Here is a 26,432-nt window from a genome sequence, read left to right as displayed (position 1 = left end):
TTCCAGTCGCCACGCTACTACTTAATCACGTTTGATATGAATTTGGGCGATTGATATTCACCTTCCAGTAAACCGCATTATACCACCGTAGTTCGGTGGTACTAGACTACGTGGACAAGGTCGGCTGACTGGATCGAGTCATCTAGCGAGTTTGGGACGTTCCCGAGAATGTAAGGAAGCAGCTACGTACCGAATTATGACTTTCGGACAAATGAATCGCACAGCAGAAGTTGCATGCATTGATGACTATTGCTTTATTCGAACATGGAGGATAATGTTTATTTGTGGTTACATTTAGATTACTTGGAGTACACAAAAAGCTGTGTAAGTATTCATATTTATGCATCTGCACTACATGTTGCGATGCTGCTTTAAGCAAGGACTAGGAAAGTTGAACCACTGAATAATTATTTTCCTATGCTGATTACCATGTGGGTGGCGCATCAATTGCATTGTTTCAGTTATTTTGTGTTTGTCATATGATTATCATTGTGTAACTCTTTTGTTGTATATGAGAATAGATTTAAAGTCTTACCGCGCCCGGAACGCAACGGAGCCCCTACTTTTCCTGATCCTTGTCCTCCGAGTCGTTTTCCCTCGCCATGAGCAATAGTTGTAACATTAACATAGCCTCAACCTTATCCAAGGGATCCAACACGCCGCGCTGGAGCCATTTCGGTATGGTGGTTCGCGCGTGACTGAATCCCAACTTATTTAGAATGTAATCTATTCCGTACGGTTCGATAGATTTACCTGCCCAAGACAACAGTCTGGAAAAATAGGTAAAATATGTTATGCAAGGAAAAGAAAGAAACACTAACATTTACAACATACCTAACAGTTGGTTCCAGATGCCATGTTTTGCAATTGAAGTGTCGCCAATCGGTCCGGATTGGCAGTTCAACGTCAGCCTTATCCACTTTGATATGAATGTTTTTCGGGTTGGATTGTTTCTCCTCCGGGGTGGTTCGATTGCCGTTCGAACCCGAAGCACCAAGATCGGTCAGATTGACCGCACTCCCGTTGGCAACCGACGCACTGGATGACGAGAGATCGTGCATCGAAGAAGCTCCTAGCTGGCAAGCACTTTTCACCGGTTTCAGTGATGATGAGTGGCTTTCTGGAGTGGGCGATGGGGATGGAGTGGCCGAATGTGGATTGGGTGATGCAGCTCGCGCACTGGTTATCGTGCCCAACTGGAATAAATGAAAACGATAATGATGAAACGTGAACAATCTACTGGCACGGTGCGGCGGCCACTCAAACGAATCGTTTGACGAATCCCTGTTATACACGAAAAAAAAAACACGCCGCTTTTTGCCACTGGCGTACGACAAATTTCCCAATAGCTGTTATTACAGAAAATCCAAACTAGGTGGCCACCTATCGCAAGCTTGCAAAAAATGCTTACCACTTTCTCCTTCTCCTTCAAATAGGATGTAATCAAATCATGAAGGAAGAAAAATGCATCCGCATCAACGGTAACGAAAATGTGATCCTCAAACTCGGTGATGAAACTGCATTCGACCACAGGTTTTTCTTCTAAAAATAAAGAGAACGGTTAATAGCTCCACGATTTTACACTAAATTCAGTGACAACTTACGGGCCGCTTCCGGGGTGCTAATTCCCTGCAGATGTTCAGTCTTAAAATGCAACTGGAGACTTGGCAGGGCAAATATCACCTCCCGGTTGTGATTCGGATCTTGAAGCTTGGGATGAGTCGACGCTCCTCCACCACCGCGAGCACGTTCGATCGAGTTTGTGTGGTGTTCCTTGTCACGTTCTAGTACCGGAAATCGATCGACCGCTGTATGAAGCGGAAATGATAACACAAAGGTGAAATAATAAGTGGAATTATCTAAATAATGCAACAACTTACCATCAATTTCACTGTTGGCGAAAGCGTAATGGAACCACTCGTGCAGCGTCTTGAACTGCGGTGGGAAAATGACGTTCCTCGACATCCGGACCACGGTGGCATTAGAGTGATGCTGCGACGGTTGCTGCGAGTTCATACCCAGCCCAAACGTCAACGTCTGGATGACGTGCACCTCCTCGGAACATTCAACGTGTTGTGCCTCGGTAGCGAAGTTGATACACGGTTCCTTCAGGCTGAATAGGGCCCAGGACTTGGACTTGAAGTTGATACCGTGGAAGCAAGCAAGGGAGATATTTTTCCCGTGGAGTTCCATGGTGCCCCCGAGGACGGTTCCAATGTTAGATAGAGGAACGCCAAGGGTGGACAACCAGAGACCCTTGGTTTGCTTGAGGGGCCGTTGCCAGTGGCGGTGGTGACGGGCATCATGGTGACTTAGTTCTCGTTCAGCTGCCGTCTGAGGCACGGACAGATTCTTTTTGGTGGACTCCTTGCGCCGAACACTGGATCGATTGTTAACAGTGAGGCGGGGTTCGAGATTCGAGAAAACTCGTTTGGATGATTTGAACTGCTGCGAGAAGAACTCCTCCAGCTTGTAGAACATCTTCAGGATATCCGCAGTAGTGGACTTGGAGATCATCATTTGTAACTGATCCCAGGATAGATCACCGTGGATCAAAATTATAGCCGGATAGTTAGTAGGCAGAGTATTACTAAAGTCATGGTCCTTCGAAAACTTCCATTCATCTCTAAGTTGAGCACTCAGGGAACTAATCCGGGTCATCAGAACGCTCGTTCCCATGTAGTCAAATTTCAGCTCCAATGCAAGTAGCTTGATGCCGACCTTATGATCAGGTTCACAACCTGGATCTTCTCGAATATGAATGAAAGTGTCAATCTTACTCAGTTCGATCGTTCCACCAACGATACCTCCTTTCGCATCCAGCGACGATCCTCCTAATCCCACCCCAATATACATATTCTTGTGACCTGTACTACCAATGCTCAACCTTCCATCACTTCGGAAAGCCTTCGTTAGCCAGACAATGTTACCCATCACATTTCCCATGTTCATCTGAACGTTCAACTTAGTAAAATTAACAGCAAATAGCACCAACGTTTCCCACGACGTAACCTGGTTCACATCCGACGGCGATGTGTTCGAATCCATGCTGGACGACTTCCGGTCTTTCAATTTCGCCGTCGTACAAGTCGAACTGGTACTTCCCAAGCTATGCTTCGGCAAGTCATCCTCCAAGCTCAACTTCAGTTTGTCCCGACTCAACGTCTCCGGATGATCCGGTGGCAGTTCTGTATCAGTTCCACCAGCTCTCATACTACTTCCGCCCGAAACGCTTTCCAAATCACACATACTGACCTGCGGTATGCTCAAGTCGCCCAAGAACATCCTTCGTACAATACTTCGCCGATACCAAGCCTTGGGGAAGGCCAAAATCTCCGTCAGCCGGCGCATGTCGTACTTGAACGAAGCCGAACCAATGTCCACAATGGTCGAGAATCGAATCACGGCCTTGGATTGGTCGGACATTTTCCGACTGATACCGGTTTCGTAATTGATCTTCTTCGACCGCGTGATGTGAAACTTGACGAATTCCACATTTATGCTAAGCGAATCCTTTCGTTCACTGTCCGCCAGTGGGCTAAATTGATTCGATTCTTTGAGGTTGGTTTTCTTGCCTGTGGAAGACAATATTATTGTCGATTGAAATGATTAAACTTCATAAACTTACGTTATATGATTGATGATTAAAAAATAGTTCAAACATCTATCAGATTAGGACAAAATAAAATAACAAGTTTACCTCCATAAGGGTGGAATATGTAGACGTTGAAATCCGCCAGACACCCGGTGACACTCAAACCACCTGCCGTTTTTGCATCACTTTCGCTCAACCCGATATTTGAAGGTACATCATCCTGCCGATTTGAGCTGAATATAATATCCAGACTGGGTAGTTGCAACATGCATTCCACTCGCGACACCGGTAAACAGGAGAAGCGGAATGTCGACGGTTGCATGTGGAAGTAGACGACCACATCGACGGGGAAGCTGGCATACACGGCATAGTTATTCTCCAACATTTGCAAGTTAACCGGATTCGATGGGACTGAGATCGTTTTTGATGGAATCGGTTCGAGTGTTTGTTCCAGGAACTCTAGGATATGCGGAGAAATTATGGTCTCTTCCGGAATGCTCTGCAGTGTCATCCAAGCGAACAGGGTTGCTCGCTTCAAACCGTGCCTGCTCCGAGTAGCTCCGAAAGGATCTCCTGTGCTCAGTCTGGGTGAAGCGTCGTCATCGATTATACGCGACTGATACTGCAATTTGACATCCAGACCCGGAATGTGGAATATGGTCAGGTCCACGAGAGCCGTGTGCGGCGAATACTTCAACCTGGCTTTCTCCTTGCTTCTCCTCGGAGGAATCGGACTGCCCCAATCGGTACCAATGCTTCTCTCTCGTTTGTGATGCTTTATGGTTGTACTCACACTTGTGGACATTTTCTCATCCGTGACGTCCTTTGTGTGCAGGACACACTTTCCAGATTTTACCAGTACCTTAATGTCCAGCTCAAAGTCAATGTTCGGTTCCTGTTGCTTCTGCGGATGGTTTGGACTCTTCTTTCGCAGCTCAACCTGTTCTCCGTCAATCTCAAGCAGGTCCGGGGTGTCCAAGGTCGTCAACGAAGATCCATCGCACCGCGGCCAATCGAACCCGGAATCGGAATATCCCGTTTCGGAGTCGGCACTCGGGAGCGAGGACTGGCGCATGGCTTCGGTAAATGTCACTCGATTGGTTTGACTGGGAATTTTGACCTTCAACGAAGCGGTTCGTGATGGTCCCGGGTTGGGGGATTCCTGTAAACTGTTCAGCAAACCGTCGTTACTGGCTATTTCTATGGTGGCTGTGGAGCATTCGCCTTGCTCTATGAGATCTTCCCGGGTAGGGGATGGAGCTATAAAGGACCGAGAACGGTTCGTGGATTTCAGCATGGTTTTCTTGAAGGATGGTCTTTTCCATTTCTGTGGAGAAACATGAAAAAAAGATTATCTTTCAGATGCCGTTTCGCTACAACATTCTCAGACCACTAGAACATCCTTGGAACGTCCCTGAAACCTTCCGGAACCCTCTAAAACGCCCCGGAAAATTTGCCGAAAGCGCTCGAAACATTTTGGAAAGTCTTTGACCCTTCCGAAACTTCCTGGACTTGAGATCCCCTGGAACGCTTCTGGAACGCTCTGAAACTCCAAAAGCTACTCTGAACCTCCCTGTAACGCCCTAAAACCTCCTAAAAACCCTTCAGGTACTTCCAGGTTATTCTTTCAATTATCTAAGAGATGAACTAGCTTCGAGCTGCAAATCTCTCTGATAAAGACACCTAACCTAATTCCCGAAACCCATAAAAAAAAAACCCATGGAGCGCTCCTGAAATCAATAGGAATACTCCTGAAACCTCTCGAAACCTTCTTGAAATCAACAGGAACACCATTGGAATATCCCTGATACCCCCTAGAATACCATTGAAACCCATAGAAAGTCCCTGAAACCTCCTGGCACTTATTTAAACGCTTCTATATCAGCCGTTTGAATTCAGCTAGCAAATTATTTAAGATCGATCAACAAAACGATTTTCAGCAACTGTTCAACATTTGGGTAGCGTTCAACAAATGGTGAACTACCCTGCTAGTAATCCAAAAATGGTCACCGAAACACATTTTCACCGATGACTAGGTATTTTCGCTGGAGGGCGTGATATTTGCAATACTTATTCAAAAGTCAAAGTCACTTGAAATTTGTTATAGGGTACTGGTTCCCTTATTAAGCATGTGGCTCCCATTTTCATCCTACGAAAAACAAAGGATTGAAGCGCTGTTTGTTTTGTTTCTTATTTTTGTATTTTTTGTTAGGAGTGAGCACCAATGAAAACAAAAAGAACGGAATCAATCGGTGTCGTAATCGCTTGTTTTCGAATAGGATGAATATGGGAGCGTGAGATTACTGATGGAACACATACCCTACGTAATTGCACTGTGAGTAGTTTCTTCGGGGAGTTCCACCAAAAAGTTCATGTAGAAACTGCTGGAAGTTATCATTTTATTAGATTTTTTAGAAATTATTTCCAATATTTTTACTACAGCAGATCTTTCAATAGCTGAAGTTTTCTTGGAAAATAAGTAATTTTCCAGTACCTTCTAAAAAGATTCTGCCAGGCAATTCTTTACGAATTTTTCATATAGGTATAAGATATTTGTTTCTCCAGGGGTTTAGCATACACTCCAAAAATTCTTCACGTCCCTATTACCTGAAAACATATGTGGTTTTCGTCCACCATACTTTTCATGTAAGAATGACATGATTCGAAGGTAAGGGAACTCACAACTGAGAGATATGTGGTTACCGGAAATTCATGTAAAACTTACATGGTTTGAACAGTAGCTTTGTTCTTATTTTTTATTCAATTTCTAATACTTTAAAAGAGAAATAACAAACACTGCACATAATTTAACTTTCATTTTATCCATTTTTATTCCAAATATGTATAATAGAAAAATTTGTGAAACAAAACTTTGACGGCAAAATAGGTTCAGCTCTTGGAAGAGTTTTATCAGGCACAACTCCAGTCCAGACCAGGTTTGTTCCTGAAAATACGCTATGTATTCGTAGTAGATATCTTATGAGACATCTAAAATCCAGCTAAGGATGATAATTTCGCGCCTAAAAGCTTAAAACTTAACTATTTATTATAAAAAGCAAGTAAATTGCGACGTCACAATGGCAAAGATAAACAAATCGACGCCATGTTGGCCACTCACGATGCAAAATCACTCATTATTTTTTGCATACCTGATAATCAAGTCACTGTTACATGAAATTAATGTCAATCTGACGTGACCCCAGGTGAGTTTTACATGAATCATGTGAAAGAAGTCAAAAGAGTGAAAACGCAAGTCTACGTGATTTTTCACGTCAATTGGACGTGAAGACTTTTTAGAGTGTAGTTTTATGAAAGGTTTATTTTCAATTTCATTGTTTGCAAGAAAAACAATTTCAGGAAATTTTAAGAAACGCTTTGGATGATTTCTGAGGCAATTCATGATTGAACTTCTTGAGCAACTCCTGGAATCATGGAGCAAAATGCAAAACAATCTTTGGACGAACTAGTGTTGAAATTATTCCATGACCCCTGCAAGAACCTTGGCAAAATCTCATTAGAACTCATTGAGGAATTCATATAAAAACTGGAGGATGATCTTGAAATATTTTTGACCGAATTTCTTGACGAACACCTGAAAGAACTAATGGAGAACTTTCTTTATGATAAATTATCAGGCGAAGTACTGGAAGGATTCAAAATTTAAAGGAGCCATTGGAGGAATGCCCAGAGGAACTCCAAAGGGACGTCTCAGAAGAGCTGGAACCGAACAATTCACGGAGGAATACCTTAAGGAATCTCCAGTGGAACTTTTGGAGAATTTTGAGAGTAACTTTTGGGAAAGTTCTCAGAGAAATCCTGGAGCCATAACCGGTGGAACTCCTTGAATAATTCTTGAACTTCCCAGTGGAACTGCTGCACAAATTTTCAGATAAACCCTTGGAGGGAAAAGGAACTTACCAGAGTGAATCATTAAGAAAACTTTTATAGAAACTGTTATAACCGATAATTTAAAAAAAGACATTCTTTCGTGGTAGGCAAGACGACCGACTGTGTCCATAGTCATAGAAGAACTAACTCCTGTTTATTGTTCTATACACTCAGATTTCTCAGTACTATATTCTGAGAACCCTTACAGTGGGTTCTCCTATTACAGCTAAGATAACTAACCACAACAGAAACTACTGTTACAGTGTTTTAAATTTGATAAAAAAATCTTCGTGTACATTTTTGGAGGAAAGCTTTGAGAAAACTTCAGTAAAAAAACCATGAAAAGCCTACTATGAATAACTAAATATTATCTCTGGAGTTAGTTAAAAAAAACTCCGAATACCCGAAAAAACACCTGCAATAATCTGTAGAAAGTTTTAATGATCCCCTGGAGCACTCTGAAACTCCAAAAGCTACTCTGAACCTCCCTGTAACGCCCTAAAACCCTTCAGGTACTTCCAGGTTATTCTTTTAATTATCTAAGAGATGAGCTAGCCTCGAGCTGCAAATCTCTCTAATATAATAAAGACACCTAACCTAATCCCCGAAACCCATCAAAAACCCCTAGAGCGCTCCTGAAATCAACAGGAATAGTCCTGAAACCTCTCGAAACCTTCCTGAAATAAACAGGAACACCATTGGAATGTCCCTGATACCCCCTAGCATAACCTTGAAACCCATGGAACGTCCCTGAAACCTCCTGGAACATCCTAGTGGCACTTATTTATACGCTTCTATATCAGCCGTTTAAATTCAGCTAGCAAATTATTTAAGATCGATCAACAAAACGATTTTCAGAAACTGTTCAACATTTGGGCAGCGTTCAACAAATGGCGAACTACCCTAGTAATCCAAAAATGGTCACCGAAACACATTTTCACCGATGACTAGGTATTTTCGCTGGAGGGCGTGATATTTGCAATATGTATGTACTTATTCAAAAGTCAAAGTCACTTGAAATTCGTTATACCTAATTGCACTATGAGTAGTTTCTTCGGGGAGTTCCACCAAAAAGTTCATCATGTAGAAACTGCTGGGAGTTATCATTTATTCTAAGATTTTTCAGAAATTATTTCCAATATTTTTACTACAGCAGAGCTTTCAATCGCTGAAGTTTTCTTGGAAAATCCGCTGAGCAGTTTTCCAGTACCTTCTACAAAGATTCTACCAGGCAATTCTTTACGAATTTTTCGTAGGTTAGATTTTAGATATTTTTTTTTCTCCATGGGGTTTAGCATAGTTTTATGAAAGGCTTATTTTCAATTTCATTGTTTACAAGAAAAAACAATTTCAGGAAATTTTAAGAAACGCTTTGGATGATTTCTGAGGCAATTCATGATTGAACTTCTTGAGCAACTTCTGGAATTATGAGGGAAAATGCAAAACAATCTGTTCGCTCACGAAGCGAAGTTTCCAGTTTTTGCCGGTGATATGGTTTCATTTGTTCCTGCGGCCTTCTTCAGTGGGAAGAGCCGGCCAATCTCCGTCCAGTGTCCTCTGGACGAACTAGTGCTGAAATTATTTCATGACCCCTGCAAGAATTCCTATATATGTAGTAGCACCTTGGCAAAATCTCATTAGAACTCATTGAGGAATTCTTATAAAAACTGGAGGATGCTCTTGAAATATCTTTTACCAAATTTCTTGACGAACACCTGAAAAAACTAATGGAGAATGTTCCGTCACACCGACCGAACTGGCAGCACGTCACCGCAGACGGTGACTCACGTACAGAAAAAGACTATACTTTGAAGTTTATACTCTTTGTTTATTTCCGTTTTTCTCTTCATTTTCCATTGTCTTTCTTTGATCGCTGAAACGAGAGCAGAATAAAGTAAAAGTATGTACAGTCCACACGCGTTTTTCTACTAGTCCCGACATTTTGGTCCTACTACGCCGGATTTTCGGTAAAGTTTCGGTCGGTTTCGTAAGTTTCGCGGTCGGAATTTCGCGTACATGACTTCTACACCTACGAATGAATCGGATTTCGCGAAAGACGTTTTCAGTACGCCGGTCGGGAATCAGAAGCGGTCGCAAGCAGAAAAGCAGCGCTTGAAAAAGATGGCGGAGGAGGTTCAGGCTGTAGTGCAGCAGCGGGGAGCTGTCAAGGGCAAGCTCACGCGAATCAAGAACGCCTTGCTACGAGCCCAACAGGAACATACTACTCCGGACGAATATCTGCTCCGCACGCACCTGAAAACAATCGACGCTGCTTACGAAGAATTCAACGGTTTTCAAAACAAGCTCTATGCTTTGGCACCGGCGAATGCACAAGAGCAGGAAGAGAAGTACGTTGAATTCGAGGATTTGTTCAACGAGCTTCGAGCAGCAGTGTGCAGATTGTTGGAAGGCACGAAACGAGAGGCAATCCGTCCCACAACAAACCAGGATGTTGTTCCGATGCAAGCTCCCGTCCAGCAAGTGCAACCAGTTCGAGCGTCACCTCTGCTAAACACCCCGTTGCCAACGTTTGATGGCAAGGCTGAGAACTGGTTCCGGTTTAAGGCCATTTTCACCGACGTAATCAGCAAATACCCGGGGGAGTCCGATGCTACAAAACTGTACCACCTGGACAAGTGTTTGGTCGGCGATGCTGCTGGCGTGATTGATCAGCAAACGATCAACGACAGCAACTTCGATGCAGCCTGGGACTACCTCACGGAACGCTACGAGGATGTGCGAAAGATCGTCGACATACACGCAAATGGATTGCTCAACCTAAAGGCGATGACAGCTGAAAGCGGAAAGCAATTGCGAACGTTGGTGGATGACTGCAAACGTCATGTGGAGGCACTCAAATACCACGAATACGAGGTTAGCGGACTTTCGGATGTTTTGTTGGTCAACATTCTGGCGTCGAAAATCGATTTGGAAACACGGAAGCTTTGGGAAGGTAGTATTACGCACGGAGAAGTACCCACATACGAAGACACGACTGCCTTTCTCGTCAAGCGATGCCAAATCTTGGAACGGATCGAATCGAATACATCGGCTTCGAAACAGAAGAAACCCGCTACTACTACGCCGTCGAAAGTTCCTCCAATGAAAGTGACATCCCTCACAGCGTCGGCGGAGCTCCGGTGCAACTTTTGCGAAGAATCCCACAACAATCATCAGTGTAAGGAGTTTCTGAAGCTGAATCCCAACGAGCGTTTCGAGAAGGCTAAGCAGGCGAAGGTTTGCTTCAACTGCTTGAGGAAAGGGCACATTACTGCGCGGTGCTCTTCTGCGATGTCATGCAAGATCTGCAAAAAACGGCACCACACTACCCTTCATGTGAATGTTGCTACTCCTACGGGTGCTGTTAGTGTGCAGACACCTACACCAGCGCAGAATGTTCCAGATACCAACGCAAGTGAAGCTGCACCGAGTGTCAACACAAACATCGCTACGACGCCTACGATTAGTGCTTCTTGTGTCACCTACCAACCGCGGGCACTGCTCTGCACGGCTATCGTGAATGTTGTCAGTGAAGATGGAGTAATTCAACCGTGTCGCGTCCTGTTGGATTGCGGCTCGCAGGTCAATTTGCTCACCGAAAAGCTAGCTGGCCTGTTGCAAGCAAAGCGGCAACCCGTGGAAGTGCAAGTGGTTGGCGTTGATGGTTCTACTACGAGGGTGACAGCCGCTGTGAACGTCTTCGTCCAAGCAATCAACAACCAATTCAGGAGCAAGATCGAGTGTTTGGTGATGAACAGGATTACCGGAACGATTCCGTCAAGTTACGTCGATATCTCCAGCTGGCCGATGCCATCTGGTGTGCAGTTGGCCGATACGTCATTCAACCGCCCTCAGCGGGTCGATATGCTCATCGGTGTTGGCCATTTCTTCGATCTCCTCAAGAGCGGCAAATTGAAGCTTGCCGAAAAATTGCCTTTCCTACAGGAGACAGTGTTCGGATGGGTGATTGGCGGTCTCGTGGATCCTGTATCGCGCAACTACAAGATGGTCCGCTGCAACGTGGCGGCACAGGAACAAAATCTGGAGAAGCTGGTTGAAAGGTTCTGGGAATCCGAAGAAGTGTCTACGTCTACAAGGCTATCGCCGGAAGAGATGGCCTGTGAGGAGTATTACAAGCAAACTACTACGAGGGATTCCGAAGGACGCTATGTGGTGCGGCTACCATTTCGAACCAACATCGATCAGCTGGGAGATTCGAAACAACATGCTTTGCAACGGTTTGGGTACCTGGAGCGAAAATTCAACAAGTACGTGGAACTCAAGCAAGCATACTGCGACTTTATGGCGGAGTACATCCGACTCGGCCATTGCCGGGTCCTGAGTGACGTGGAGGATTCTTCGGATGGCTACTTTCTACCGCACCATGCTATTTTGAAGCCGTCGTCGTCTACCACGAAACTACGCACTGTTTTCGATGCATCTGCGAAAACATCGTCCGGCCTATCGTTAAACGACGCGCTTATGGTAGGTCCGACCATACAAGACTCCTTGGCCGACATATGCTTGAGGTTTCGTATCCATCCCATTGTGTTCACCGGGGACATTTCCAAGATGTACAGGATGATCACCGTTGCTCCGGATCAAACCAAGTTCCAGCGAGTGTTTTGGAGAGAGGATCCTTCCGCTCCGTTGGAGATCCTCGAGCTCACGACGGTCACGTACGGCACCGCTTCTGCGCCGTACATGGCAACACGAACACTACATCAATTGGCTCAGGACGAAGGGCATGCATACCCCAGGGCAGCGAAGATACTGGTTAAGGATTTTTACATCGACGATGTCCTGTCTGGATCCGACAGTCTGGAAGAGGCTGTTGCAATACGCGAGGAGTTGATTTCACTACTACAAAAGGGAGGTTTTGTGCTGCACAAATGGTGCACAAATTCTCCAGAACTACTAGCGTCCATTCCAGAGGAGTCACGTGAGCAACAGGTCGCTTTCGAACAGCACGGCGTCAACAACATTATTCGCACTCTCGGATTACTGTGGGACCCGTCCAACGACCAGTTGAGGTTCCGCATCGCTCCACCTGACCATGCTCAACAAGTTACAAAGCGCTCCATACTGTCTGAAATTGCGAAAATTTATGATCCGATGGGCCTACTGTCACCAGTGGTGGTGGTAGCCAAGCTGTTGATGCGCCAGCTGTGGAGATCTAAGATTTCGTGGGACGAAGATGTACCAGCGCCACTTCTGGAGGAATGGAGGCGCTTCCGAGATGGTCTGCAAGTGCTACAAGATTTGAAAATCGAACGTCTGGTTGTTTCGCCACGAAGAGTTGCGGTTGAACTACATGCCTACTCGGATGCGTCGATGGAAGCCTTCGGAACGTGTGTGTATCTACGAAGCAGTCGTGAAGATAATACTGTCGAGGTCAGACTGTTGGCGAGCAAATCTCGAGTGGCATCCAAGGCTACGATTCCAAGGCTGGAACTATGCGGCTTCCAACTTATGGCACGGCTGGTCAATCAAGTTGAATCGGCACTTCAGATAAACTTCGACCGCAAGGTAATGTGGTCAGATTCGCAGATCGTTTTGTGCTGGGTACGGAAGGCTCCACATCTGCTCAGCGTCTACGTCGGAAATAGAGTTGCAGAAGTACAGGAACTTACGTCGTCTTACGAATACCGTTACGTGCGAACAGAGGAGAACCCTGCGGACCTCGTATCCCGCGGACTCGAAGCTGAGAAACTAGTTCGAAGCCAGTTTTGGTGGAATGGACCGGCCTACCTACGTCAGAATATCTACGAAGAAGAAGATCCAGGTGAAGTGGAAAACCTACCCGAAGTTCGGGTGGCAACTGTTACTACCGTCAACGATGTGCCGATCCTTTCCAAGTTCGGCTCCTTTAGGAAGCTTCAACGGGTAATGTCGTATGTGATTCGTTTCGTCAACAAGGCAAAGGGAAGGCGAACTACTGGCGACGATTCGAAGTACGCTACAGTCACAGAAATGAGATTGGCCCTGACCGCAATCATTAGGATGGTCCAGCAGCAGCAGCTAGGTGTGGAAATGCAGCATATCAAGAAGCTCCAGAACAACGCACAGGATGAACGATACGTTGGACGACTCCGAACACTAAATCCTTGGATCGACGACAGTGGAATCCTGCGCGTTAACGGCAGAATCAAGTACGCAAATGTAAACTACGAACAGAAGCATCCGCCCATCCTTCCTGCTGAGCATCCAGTTACGAAGCTGTTGATTCAAGCCATCCACAACGAGAATCTTCACGTGGGTCCCAGCGGCACCCTTTCGATTATCAGGCAACGGTTCTGGATCATCAACGGTCGGAACGCCATCCGCCAACAACTCCGAAAGTGTATCCAGTGCTTCAAGGTCAAACCAGCAGACACGAAGATTTTCATGGGGGACTTGCCAAGCTACAGAGTGACACAAGCATATCCGTTCCAGCGTACGGGTATTGATTTTGCCGGGCCCATCTACGTTCGAAAGGGGCATCCTCGGAAGCCAGTGTACGAGAAAGGATACGTAGCACTCTTCGTGTGCATGGCGACGAAGTGCATCCACATCGAGTTTGTGTCGAACCTGACTACAAGTGCGTTCATAGGAGCCTTGCATCGCTTCGTCAGTCGTCGTGGATTACCTTCGGACATCTTTAGCGACAACGCCACGAATTTTGCAGGTGCGAGCTCGGAATTGCACGAACTCTACGTCCTACTACGTCAGCAACAGACTATCGAAGCTATTGAGGAATTCAAGATGCCGCGCGAGATAAACTTTCAGATAAACCCTTGGAGAGAAAAGGAACTTACCAGAGTGAATCATTAAGAAAACTTTTGTAGAAACTACCGTTACAGTGTTTTAAAGTTGATAAAAAAATCTTCGTGTACATTTTTGGAGGAAAGCTTTGAGAAAATTTCAGTATAAGTTTTTGAGGAATTTTCATAAAAAGCCTACTATGAATAACTGGATATTATCTCTGGAGTTAGTTTTAAAAAAACTCCGTAACGAATACCCGAAAAAACATCTGCAATAATCCGTAGAAAGTTTTAATGAAATTTCCAGAGAAACTCCAGAGTAACTCCTACAACTCCTGGAAGAAATCTCTGATGAACTCCAAATGGAATGTTTATAGGAACTCCTGGATAAATGTCTAAAATTATCGAATAAACTGAACAACTACGATTTTTTTTCCAATTAATCCTTACCTGAAGCATATCGCGTCGGAAGTACTTGTAGCATATCGCTTGCAGTCCCTGCAGCCGCCTTTCCTCGTTCTCGATCGTTTTCGACGAAGCACCAAGCGATCGAAGGTCGTTCACCGTCTTCGTCTGTTCAGCGATCTCATTTTCCATCAAAAGCGACCGCTTCTTGGGATCGAGCGTCGTGTCGAATAAGAACGGCGGCAACGAATCAATTGATTTGCGACCCTTTCCACCGGGATACTCTTGGGAAGCTCGATTCTCTTCCGATTGATCGGCATCATCGCTATCCGGAGTGTCAGAGGATATGGGATCTTCGTCTTCGGAACCGGTCAGCATGGTCAAAGTGTGACCCAGAGCGGAGAGTTGTTTTCCTATGTTGATGTCAAGGTGGATATCTACCCCTTCCATTTGCCATTTTACGTTCAGGAACCACTTGGCGTTGTCCGGGTGCTTTGCTGCAATCGTTCGGGAGCACACTTCGTATGTTCCGTCTGAAACCACGCAGAGGTTCATGATGTTCGAGTCGTTCATGTTTGGCTTCCAATCGTCCAGGGAGGAATCGAAATCCTCGGCAAATCGCAAACAGAGACCAACGAAGCGTCCCTTGGACACTAGGGAACCACAACTGCAGGCGGAAATAATTGTATTTTCGAGGGTGATGACTACTGCCCGTTTCTGTTCGAAGTCGTTGACCGATCGGTTGCCCCAGTGCTGCGGAGGTTGGTTTAGTGGTAGACAGATTCCCATGTCTTCGACCGTCAGCTGAAGGAAAAGTGTGGACAAATTTGCGGTGGCCAAGTGTTGACTTAGTTTTTCAAACGGAACTTTCTCGAAAACTTGCTGAGTCGCCATCAGAACCTCTTTGTTGAGATTGGCTCGCTTCTCTGTCCAGTATTCATATGCATTTTTGTAGTTTAGCCAAACCAGGATGGCTTTGTCTACAGCGATTGGTTGCACGTAGATCAGTGGTCGTTTCAAAGTGATCAAGACCAGTTCCTTGTCTTCGTTCAACATTTCATCCTGGAAAGCATTCCGAAGGCCGATTGTCGTGTTGAAGAACGCATACTGCTGGAATTCCGGCTCGGCTTCGTCGAATATGACGTTTTTAATTATTTGACCCAAAGATAGGTTGAGATCGATTTGCGCTTTACCAAACAGTTTGGTATTTGCTCCTTCAGCTAGATTTTTTACACGATTCGAGAGGTGCAGATCTAGCTGACCGGTTTCAAACCTGACCGCCGAATTGCACGGGGTAGTCGCAGTAAGCTGTATTCTTTTAACACGGATGTTCAACGAGAACAGCAATCTCTTGATATGCTGCGCTCCGTTGTCTTCTCCATCTTCCAGCCAAATGGGCACCGGTTTTTCTCCTCCGTATACTTTCTGAACAACTTCGTTGACCTCCTTCATGAACACTTTCTGTACAAACACCAAATGGTTCAACAGATCAGTTGACAGACATCGCTCGAACACTCCTATTTCAGCCGAAGCGGACAGATAACCTCCCTGTCGTAGCACAACCCCGTCGATTGGGGCTTCCTCCGACGAGCTCTCCGGCACATACTCGGCGCTCACGTGCACCGGTGGTAGTGCAATGCACGCCTCCGACGGCAAATTGGCCTCCGTGGCCTGCACTTTTGTAGTGAAACTCAGCGAATGATTCGGGAGGTCCACCGTGAACTTTGCCTTACTGCCCGTAACCCCAGTTGAAGTCACGTGATCCATCTTGTACTGCGCTTGTAGCGACGGCAGAAGTGCGGCCGTCACCGACAAGCTTTGGAGGATCACGTTGAACTGCATCACCAAGGGTTGCAGAAGACCGCTTGGATTCACCGCAGTCGCCTTCGTCGTTGCCGTACTTTGTTTTCGGGCAGTGGGCGCCTTATCACGGGACTCGCGTTGATGGTTCATCGGAGATTCGGGTTCTTCATTTTGGCGGGCTAGCCTTCCGGAAGTTCTGGTGACGCGTAATTCCTGTAGCGTGGAGGAAATCTGCTTGGATCCTCGGGTCATCATGCCGTGCAACGCTACAGGGTGCTGCGGGATATCGATGTTGACGATACCAATCGAGAGCAGCCCGTTGTTCTTGTCCTTTCCTTTGCGGGTTATGCTCGAGTACAGGGTTTGGCTTTTGCCGATGGTCACTTTGACGACGGTCCTACAATGTAGATGTTATTTGAAACAGCTACAGATTCGCCTATATGGTTATACTTACTGCTGATTGGGAGGGACACCCTCCAGCAGCACAATCATGGCCCGTCCAACCTGACCAGTCAACGAACACTCCAACGATGCAGGGCGGGATTTCTTGCGCCATGTCGTGCTACAATGAAGCGCGGTTATTTCCGCCTCCAACTTCAGTCCGCTCAAGGTGGCGAGCAGTCGTGTACGATGGATTTTCGCCACTCCAAACACCACCAGCCGTGTACGTTCTTGCGCCACCATACCGACATCCTTCGGTAGTGGTGTACCCGATCCAACTTCATCATCATCCCGATTGGCGGAGGACTTAGTTTCGGGCAGAATGTTATACTTACGAGCCTTGAACTGTCCAGCGGCATCCGGAGATAGTGATACACTGCAAAGTTGAAGAACTTTAGTACACTTCAAAATCGTTTAACCAACTATCTACTCACCGATGAGAAATGGTCTTCGTTTCCGGCATCGCAGAGTACAGATCCAACAGGTGGTAGATCGTCTTCCAGCATTTCGGTGTGTCGAGCATGCTGTGGATCGGTCCAGTGAATGTCGAACGATCGAATGGAGCGGTAATATCTACAAAAGCTTCATTAACATTGGGCCCTACAGGGGTTTGCGCAGGAGGAGGGAAAACCAATAAACAGATAGGATCGTGTTGAAATATTGTATTTTCTAATGCTGTTTAAAAAACGAAACCAACACACGTAACGTTTATACATAATATCACAAACAAACAAAATGAAACACAAAACACAACAAATGATAATACATCGTCTGACTGCACCGCCTTATTGATAAACGTTCAAAATTTCATTCAAATCGGTTGACTGGTTTCCAAGATATGACTGTTCAAAAATTAGTTGTCTAAAAACAGTGTTTTATCAAAACGGTTCTTACTTTGTGAAAGATTGACCAATCGAGCTCAAATTTATATCAATGATGCAAAATTCAATTTTTTTTATGTACCGTCAAACGGGGTGACTTGCAACACTTTTCAGCTTCAATCAACAAAAAATGTTGATTAAACTCAATTTTAAAATTCAAAGTATTTGTAATAGTTTTAATAGCCAGCCCCTCTATAAAATAGGGTGAACAACTTATAGATTGATTTATTTTTTCATGTTGAAAAAGCCAAATAAGGTCGTTTTTGATACAAGACGTCGTGCGGGGTGACTTGCAACACCTAATGTAAATCCCTTTTTAAACAAGCAGATACATATTTTTAGTTACAAGCATATTTTATAAGTATTGTTGCTACTATTGGAATATCGTTTGGGCTAACATTCATATTTTTGCATTTGTTTTACATAGAAAACTGAATTGTGAATTTTTATATGGAAATATTAAGCTCAAAAACACCAAGTTACTAATTGTTAATTTAACATAAGTTTTAATGTATTTTTCAGTTCATATGATGATCCTCCAGACTTTTGTTGGTGAATTATTAGTAAAACAACAATATTTCGTTTTTCTGGACTTTGAATTGTTAAGAAAATGAATGTTGCAAGTCACCCCGTCTTGGTACAATATTTCAAAACATATGAATATAACAAAGATATTGTAATATTTTTATAAAGTAAAATGAAAATTCATATAGCTCATTATGTATAGAATCCGCATATAGAATATTATTTTTGGGAAATTTTGTTTTCATTCTTTTGCAGTCAACGATTCGAGGGTCACATTTTTGTTACTTTTTCTGACTAATGTTAAATTTATGAATATTTTGTTGGAACTATTTTAATAAAAGTAAAAATCGTGGCTACTACTCAGACAATATGTGCACTTTATAGTTCAACTGAGTTTTGGAATGTAAACGTCCTATTTTTATGTTTTGTTGATAAACATAGACACAAGTCATCAAGTGTTGCAAGTCACCCCGCCGTTGCAAGTCACCCCGTTTGACGGTACTGAATGATAAGTTACAGCTTGTTGAACTTTTTTGTGAGAGATGAAAAAGTTGGTTATCCCAAACATTTGTGCCACCCTCTGTACTTCTGTTCAGATAGCCAGGCTGCTATTGAAGCACTTGCTTCGGCCAACTCTAGGTCAAAGATAGCTATCGCTTGTCGAACTCGAATCGAGGAGCTGAATTCAGCAAACGCTGTTCACCTTGTATGGGTACTTGGCCATTCTTCTTTCGCTGGAAACAAATTGACTAATGAGTTAGCTCGCACTGGAGCATCACATGACTTCATTGGCCCTGAGCCAGCTATTCCGGTATCCAAGTATTGGGTAAAGCTTTAGATTGACAGCTGGGCTGCCACTCAGCACAAACAAAACTGGAATAGTTTGGAGTCATATCGTCAAACAAAATTGTATTTTACCACAGACAAACAGACGTAAAACTCTTCAAAACGGCTTGGCACATGCATTTAACGATCAATTCAAATTTCATTTGATTTGCGCGTTCCACCAGAGGCGCTAGTGTTCGATCGCTTTGACGTTTGCCAGTGTACACTTTGCTGAATGATGCAAACGAAAATTACAGGCAATTTGTGTAGTAGTGTGCGTGTCAGCAAAACGTCAAATCGAAATCCATCATGGCCGACAGTGGCACGCGCGGTTCTTCCAACAGGTGGCAGTGTGCTCATGAAAATGACACCGGGCAAAAGTTTTTGATGAATTTCTGACTTCTGAAACCTGAATCTTCAGGACGTTGACTCGCTGTGGTATAGAGCTATAGGCTCTCTTTAGCTTGCAGATGCAAATCATAATTCGCTGTGTGTAACACGTTGATTCTTTCGGTGGCCCTCGGCCCTCTACGAGCACAAGACGTGGATGTTAAAAGAGGCAGCCTGAGTAGTTTTCGGGAACTTTTGAGAGTACAATATTGTGACCATTTTCGGTGGAAAACTGAAAAATCGTGCGCAGCGTAAACGCATAGATCACGAATTGTATCAAGTGTACATAAGTGAAAGTAAAGCTACGCTTCAGTTATCAAGATATTATAAATATTAAGCAGTCACATACAAAGTACAAGCAAATGATAGTCAAAGCTTGTGAAATACCGTTACGCACGAGTCATGGTTATTGATGTTTACTGGATTTAAGGTTAGTAAAAAAATGGAAAAACAAACTTATTCACAGCATGATAGAAAAACAATAATTTTAATTCAACACAACACAAAAGATGGACAGAAACCGATGGAAGATGTTTTTTTTTGTACTTACCACCATACGTGCTGGACAATCCACCGGTCAGTGAATTCTTCGCCTCCAACGAAGTGCGCGAGAGAGCATCGGCAAAGGTCAAGGCCGTTGGGCTAGCCTTGATCGGCGTCTGTATGGTTTCGTTCAGATTCGTGTAGCCCAACTTACCCTTGACGGATTTCCCGGTACTTCGCAGTTTCTGGGCAAAACTGTGCGGTCGATTGCGGGAACTGGGCGATGGTGTCAGCGGGATCAACGGGCCCAGGCTTGGCATTTTCGAACGACTCACCGAATGGCGCAACTCGTGCCGGAACGGAATGTCTTCGTTGAATTTGTCGTACCGTTCGTCGGCGCAATCGAAGATACTGTTGTCGATGTGCGCCATCAGCGGTTCGTTCAGGGAACCCATCAACGTCGGATCGTTCATTTCCGATGCTGGAAAAGGGAGACAAAAATGTGTAAAGAATTAGAATCTTTTAGGATGTCATTACGATCTCACAAAGATCCCCCTAGATATTCACAGCAATGAAAGAACAGTCAAAACTTACCCAAACTGGATTCGTCCTTCAGGGGTGCACTTCTCTTGCCATGTTCCGGATGATCGCGCATCTCGTTCTGGGCGTCCTTCACATTCTGGTACATGTTGGTGATCTGATGTAACAGCCGTAGCAGTGGCATGTTCACTTGCTGCGATAGATAGCGTACGTTCAGGCTGAAATTGATCACCGTGCTGGTGTGCTTCTTCAGTTGGCCTCTCGAAACGTACAGCAGGTGCTGTTTAGCATCATCGGAGAATCCGTCGGTCATTTTCAGCAATTCCAACTCGACTCCGACGTGTTCGCAGAGGAAAGCCGGTTGCTCGGTCGGCATTATCAGAGTGAATTTACCGTTTCCTTTCTTGGTCATTTTGGGCTTCGGTTTCTTGGAGTCACCCGCTTCGCTGACTACGATGTCGATACGCATGGTATCGAAGGAACAGACCAACGATAAATTCGTACCCAGGCTGTCCAATGACGATACATCCGTATTGGACACATTGTTGATCATCTGCTGGGGCATCACTCCTAGGCATGTGAGCATCGGTTCGAAAATGAGATGGGCATCAAGGATGCGGTTGTTTTCGTTCATGAACTTGATTGAATGAATCTCCGGACGGTTCTTCGATGTTTGACGTGCAGTCTACAATGTTAATGAGAGAAAATGTCATAGTTCGTTTGAAAGTAGCCAAGAATACGCGTTAGTCAAACAAATTAACATTTGGCCAACCTATTCCCGGGTAGAGGCTAATGGCAAACAAAGGACAAAATAATAACTGGTTTTGCCATCATATCTCGTTTTGCCATTCTTCTGTTATTATGAAAAACCTCAAATGTCAAATCAATAGCAAAATATACAATCATAGCAAATCTTGCAATTGATATGTTATTCATGAATAATGCTAAATAACACATAAATAACAAAAAATTACTATCATGGCAAAACTTGCAATTTAGCATCTTTTATAATGAATTGTATAAAATATCAAAACAATAACATAATTTACATTCCTAGCTAAATTTGCCATTATTTTGATATTGTGAGAAATTATTTATAAACATTAGGCACCATAACATATTTTACTCTTAATATACCATTAACTATTATATTGTATATTTCAAGCATAACTTTTCAATTCGACGTATCTCGCAAAAGTAAACAAATCTGGATTCTCAGCTGTGTGTTTGATTCGCAATGGATTCTATTTGATGCACATCAATTTATGTTAATTTAGAGCTCAAACAATTAACAGAAATAGCTCATTTTACCTTTCTTCTGCTACTTTGAAATAATAACTGAATCTACCATTATTTTAAAATAGAGTTTGTACAACTAAACCTACCATTATTTTGATCGCCACATAAACAGCTAAATTTGTTCTTATTCTGTTATCAATAACTTAAGAATGTCATATTTTGTTATTCACCGATAACAGTTAATTTGGGTCTTATTTTGTTATCAATATCTCAAAAATAACTTATTTTGTACTTCAATTTAATCCGCATGCTTTACCATTACTTTGTTATTACAATGGCAAAATAAGTTATTTTTAAGTTTTTCTGCTACCAAAATTTTGTTATTATTTTTGTTATTTTAACTCTTATTTCAAACAAACAAATAACACATTTTGCCATTCAAACATTCTGTTTTAATGGTAAAATTTGCCATTCTTTTGCCATTAAGCTCTACCCGGGTTTCCACTTGGCTTGGTTGGCCTAAGCAAAAATCGAGAATTTGACATTTGTAGTGGGTCCGTAGTTACCATAATAGGTCAGCCGAGGACCGACCCGTCAAGAGTCCGACGGCACACTTATTGCCATACCGGTAAGTCATCGGATAGACAGTACAATTTAAAATTAATTCTTCTCCCGCTCTGACATTCATGCACAATGCGCACGACATAGACATGTAGAAGCGTACCTCTTTTTCCATCCGAAAGAGATCTGAATTGTGAAAAGGAACAAACCATGTGCATTAGTGGAATTGAGTTCAGTTGTACCTTCGAGGGACGGAGATGGTTAAGTGGCTCCGTAGCTTGGAGGAAAAATGCGCCCGTTTAGAGAATTGGGAGTCGTGGGTTTGATTCCTACCGGAGCTCGTGAATTTCTTATCGTTATTCAAATTGTTTTGTTTTCTTCAAATTCAATTTGTTCATCAAAAACGTGTTTCAGTTATGTGCATGGATGTTAAAGCAATCAAACGTTACGTTGTAACCCAAATGTATTCTAATTAAGATTTTTACTTTCATATGGAGAACTTCTATCTCTAGTTTACCACATGAGAACGTAGTGTTTGCAAATTTCAATAAATCAAATGTCGAACTCGCGTATCATGCCTCGAGCAAGTGTGCTTGGCAACAAAACAATAGAATACGGGATTTAAGGTGCATAATAGGATGGTGAACTATTTTAACGAACAGCAGTGTGATTACTGCAAATTTGTTCACTCGATCAGTGGATTTGTTCGCAGCTTCGGCAACTTTGTGTGCTTTCGGCTTGTCGAAGTAAATATGAAACGACTGCTACTTTAGAACGATTTTGTCAAAAATAACACTTTGGATTCATACGCGGACCTGTGTCGACATCGCTTCCAATTAACTAGCACAGATGAATGTGCTCTCACAATGAACTGTTCATGTGTTCACTCGTTTAACTTTTGAGCGGACCCGTAATGGACCGATGTAAGTATCCATTCGTTTGACTTTTTAGCGGTACTGTGTTATCTAGGTGGCCATGGAAATAAGCTCATTTTCTATAAAAACGGTACCGCCAAATGAATGAACTCGTGCACTCTCGGGTCTTCTATAATACGGTACTATCCCGATCAGAAAGGCATAACAAAAATGTAACAAAATTATATCAAAGGTTGATAGATATATCACTGTTTGTTATATTTAGATATATTTGACAAAAATGATTTGAAAACCTGATTTGATTATATCAGAATTATAACAAGGTCAGTTATAATACAAATAAATTTATTTTGATCATCTTTATGTGAACATTATAACAAAGTCAGTTATAGTTTTGAAAATGCCGTTTATGTCAAATGAACATTTTACAGGTGGTGTTTGGTACGTAGTTACGCCGCTGTGCGGTGCTACTGTGCTTGTAAAATGCAGTATTTTTGACAAGTTTGAATCATGATCCAGACCTTTAAGAAAGCTCAGATAGATTCATGGTCGATGTTTTGAGAAAATGCTTTTTATTTTTCGAAAAATGATGACGGGTGCTTAAGCTATAAGATTATCAGTATCTTAGTGATGAGGCCACAATATTTAGGTCCTTGGTGAATGATTCTATATAGAATCGCACAACAACGTAGATAAAAAAAATAAAAATGAGTCTCCCAGCAGTTGTCATTGTACATAGGTGAGCCACACTAGAGTATCTAGTCAAATTGATTTCCCAACGTATGCAGTGATTTAACCCTCCTAAGATGTTAGGTTTTTCGAAGCACGATGGCACAGTGCATGTTCAGCGTGCCTGTCTGGGTCATATTGACCCCAACATCTAAGGTTAATGCAACACTCATATGAAGCTATAATAAATGAGGCAACAAAATGAACATGAAAAGGATGACTTTCATTGAAACTGTTAACATTCCTGAAGTAAGTTTTAAGTTTCAGAATCCTTCATAGGTTTTGCAGTTTGTAGTCCAATTCAAGAGTATTTTAATAAATTATTCTGAAATTAGAAGTTCAATCAATGTTATTGAATTAACATGATATAACTGGATCTATTTGTCGTTTGCAAATTAAAATCATCTTAGTTTTTGAAGAATTGATTGATAACAAATTATTTGTGAAGCTTTGAAATTTATATCTAATTTCATCACACCATGTCGTTAGTCACGTTTCATTGCCATGCAATTAACGTCTATAGAAATACAGCTTCTTACCATCTGCAAGCATGAGGATAACTTTCAAAAATGATGGATGGCCGTTGAAAAATGAGACTAACATCAATGGTCCTGAAACCGATCCTTGTGGCATTCCCGATAGAATACCGATCGGACTTTAATGATTTCTTTTAACTTCCACAATTTGAAAGCGGTTATTCAAATAGGATTTACTCAATGAACCAGAATCTCAACTGAAATCAAATAGGTGTGATAATCTGTGCAGTAGTTCAAAATGAGAAACTCTGTTAAAAGCTTTTAAAAAACCATTCAATAACAGAAGGCTATTTATTTTTTACCAAAATGTTGATGGACATCGTCATGAATTTTGAGCAAATTTCGAAGCATATGCCGAATATGTGAGTGGGGGTATTTCTTGTTTAAACTATTTTTTGTTGTTAATTTTTGTGCCATGTAATGTAATGTTAAAATTGTGCTTTAAACACTTATTTTCTTATTTCCCAAGCCATCTAAATCTGACAATCACTAGAACTGCACACTAATGCCACGAAGCGGTGAAATTTCCAACCACAAAACTACTGCATAACTTTGCCATAGGCAGGAACATCCTTGATGGTGAGGAACAGTAGATAATTATTTAATAACACATGTCAAAATGTTCTAATTTAATTACTCACTAGCACCAACAAAAGGTGAAATTGTACACAACTATTTTCACTGATTAAGAGTCATTAACTATCCCTCCAGTTTGCCTAGTGGTTAAGGCTATGGATCGCCAATCCGTAGACGGCGGGTTCGATTCCCGTTCCGGTCGGGAAAAAATTTTCGACTCCCTGGCCATAGAGTATCATTGTACTATACCGTGTGTGCACCTAACTTTGCGCAGGTCCAAACTTTGCGCATTTTTACAAAATAACGAAAAAAATAACTAAATGTCAATATTTTACACAGTTTAATCATTGCACTAGCATTGTGTAAACATAAACACTATTTTAGGAATATTTAATTGTTATAAAATCTTTGTTTATGCTGATTAATAAACAAAAAACACACAAAAATGTCAAAATTTGCATCGCCTTAACACGGGCGCCAAGAATTAACTCTACTAAGAATCAACATTTTCCTCGATAAAACTGTACAACGATAATTAATTTTGCAAATAATTGACAGAATAGATGCTATTCTAGTAATATCAATCACAGTTCGTGTAAAATTTTTCATTTTAATGAGAAAATAGGGGTGCGCAATGTTTGGAACCATTATTTGCGCTGTGTTCCTAATTTTTGCGCACTTTCAGTAAATGAATATTGCACGTGAATACATGACTTATGAACCATTTACATATTATGTAACACTAGTACTGACAGTTTCAGGCCTCCCGCTTCACAATGTAGCAGAGTTTGTATTGAAATTAGTAGAAAAAATATATGAACCGTAGCTTTATGGAAAGCACTCTGTAGATAGAGTGTGACGTAATTTGTGAACAGTCCTTCATTTGGCTTTTCCAGTGGTCGAAGTTAGGGACGATTCAAATGTTACGTCCGCCATTTTCCAGGATTTTTAGACCCCCTGCCCCCTCTTGTCACGCTTTATCGCTAATATTTACATGGAGTATCACATTTTATCAGAACCCCCCCCCCCTTCCTAAACGATGGACGTCATTTTTGAATGACCCCCTATTGTCCTACCAGTAACGGTTACTTCATTCTCCGGGAAGTTTTAATACATTTAATCCGAGCCACGTTTTGCAGGATGGCCACTGAAAAATCCCTTCTGAAGATATTTTGAATTGTTCACACGGTAGTATGAAACGCGAACGAATTTAAGAACCCCTTCGTTCCCCCTCCCTGCTAGGACAAAATATTTTAATGATGATCACTTAAGGACACAGTATCTCAACATCTCTAGTTTAAAGTATTTCAAAGTATTAAATAATAGTATTTTTGATGACTTTTTGTGCTATTTAGAGCATGCGCAAAGTTTGGCACACCATGCGCAAAGTTAGGAAC

The 26,432-nt window shown here is 42.8% G+C and overlaps 1 protein-coding gene across 7 annotated transcripts in view; it reads right to left on the bottom strand.

Moving 5' to 3' along the window:
• Positions 1-230: 230 nt before the first annotated feature.
• The window catches only part of LOC109428220 (bridge-like lipid transfer protein family member 1), a 55,121-nt gene continuing 28,919 nt past the window's right edge, over positions 231-26,432 (bottom strand). For 5 of the 7 annotated variants that reach the window (XM_062851542.1, XM_062851544.1, XM_062851538.1 and 2 more), the window contains 11 exons: positions 20,574-21,204; positions 20,047-20,460; positions 17,310-17,475; positions 16,889-17,251; positions 14,677-16,831; positions 3,701-4,922; positions 1,881-3,575; positions 1,605-1,808; positions 1,412-1,542; positions 835-1,196; positions 231-770 (listed from right to left, as the gene is read on the bottom strand). In XM_062851542.1, the coding sequence (XP_062707526.1) occupies positions 560-770; positions 835-1,196; positions 1,412-1,542; positions 1,605-1,808; positions 1,881-3,575; positions 3,701-4,922; positions 14,677-16,831; positions 16,889-17,251; positions 17,310-17,475; positions 20,047-20,460; positions 20,574-21,204 (7,554 nt within the window). In that variant the 3' untranslated portion in view covers positions 231-559. The remainder of the gene's footprint in view (positions 771-834; positions 1,197-1,411; positions 1,543-1,604; positions 1,809-1,880; positions 3,576-3,700; positions 4,923-14,676; positions 16,832-16,888; positions 17,252-17,309; positions 17,476-20,046; positions 20,461-20,573; positions 21,205-26,432) is intronic. The other 2 variants (XM_062851539.1, XM_062851543.1) reach the window with 1 other exon arrangement.

The sequence above is a fragment of the Aedes albopictus genome, chromosome 2, assembly GCF_035046485.1.
Source record: "Aedes albopictus strain Foshan chromosome 2, AalbF5, whole genome shotgun sequence".
NCBI lineage: Eukaryota > Metazoa > Arthropoda > Insecta > Diptera > Culicidae > Aedes > Aedes albopictus.
The sequence above is the reverse complement of the archived record's forward strand: the minus strand, read 5'-3'. Positions and strand labels throughout refer to the sequence as shown.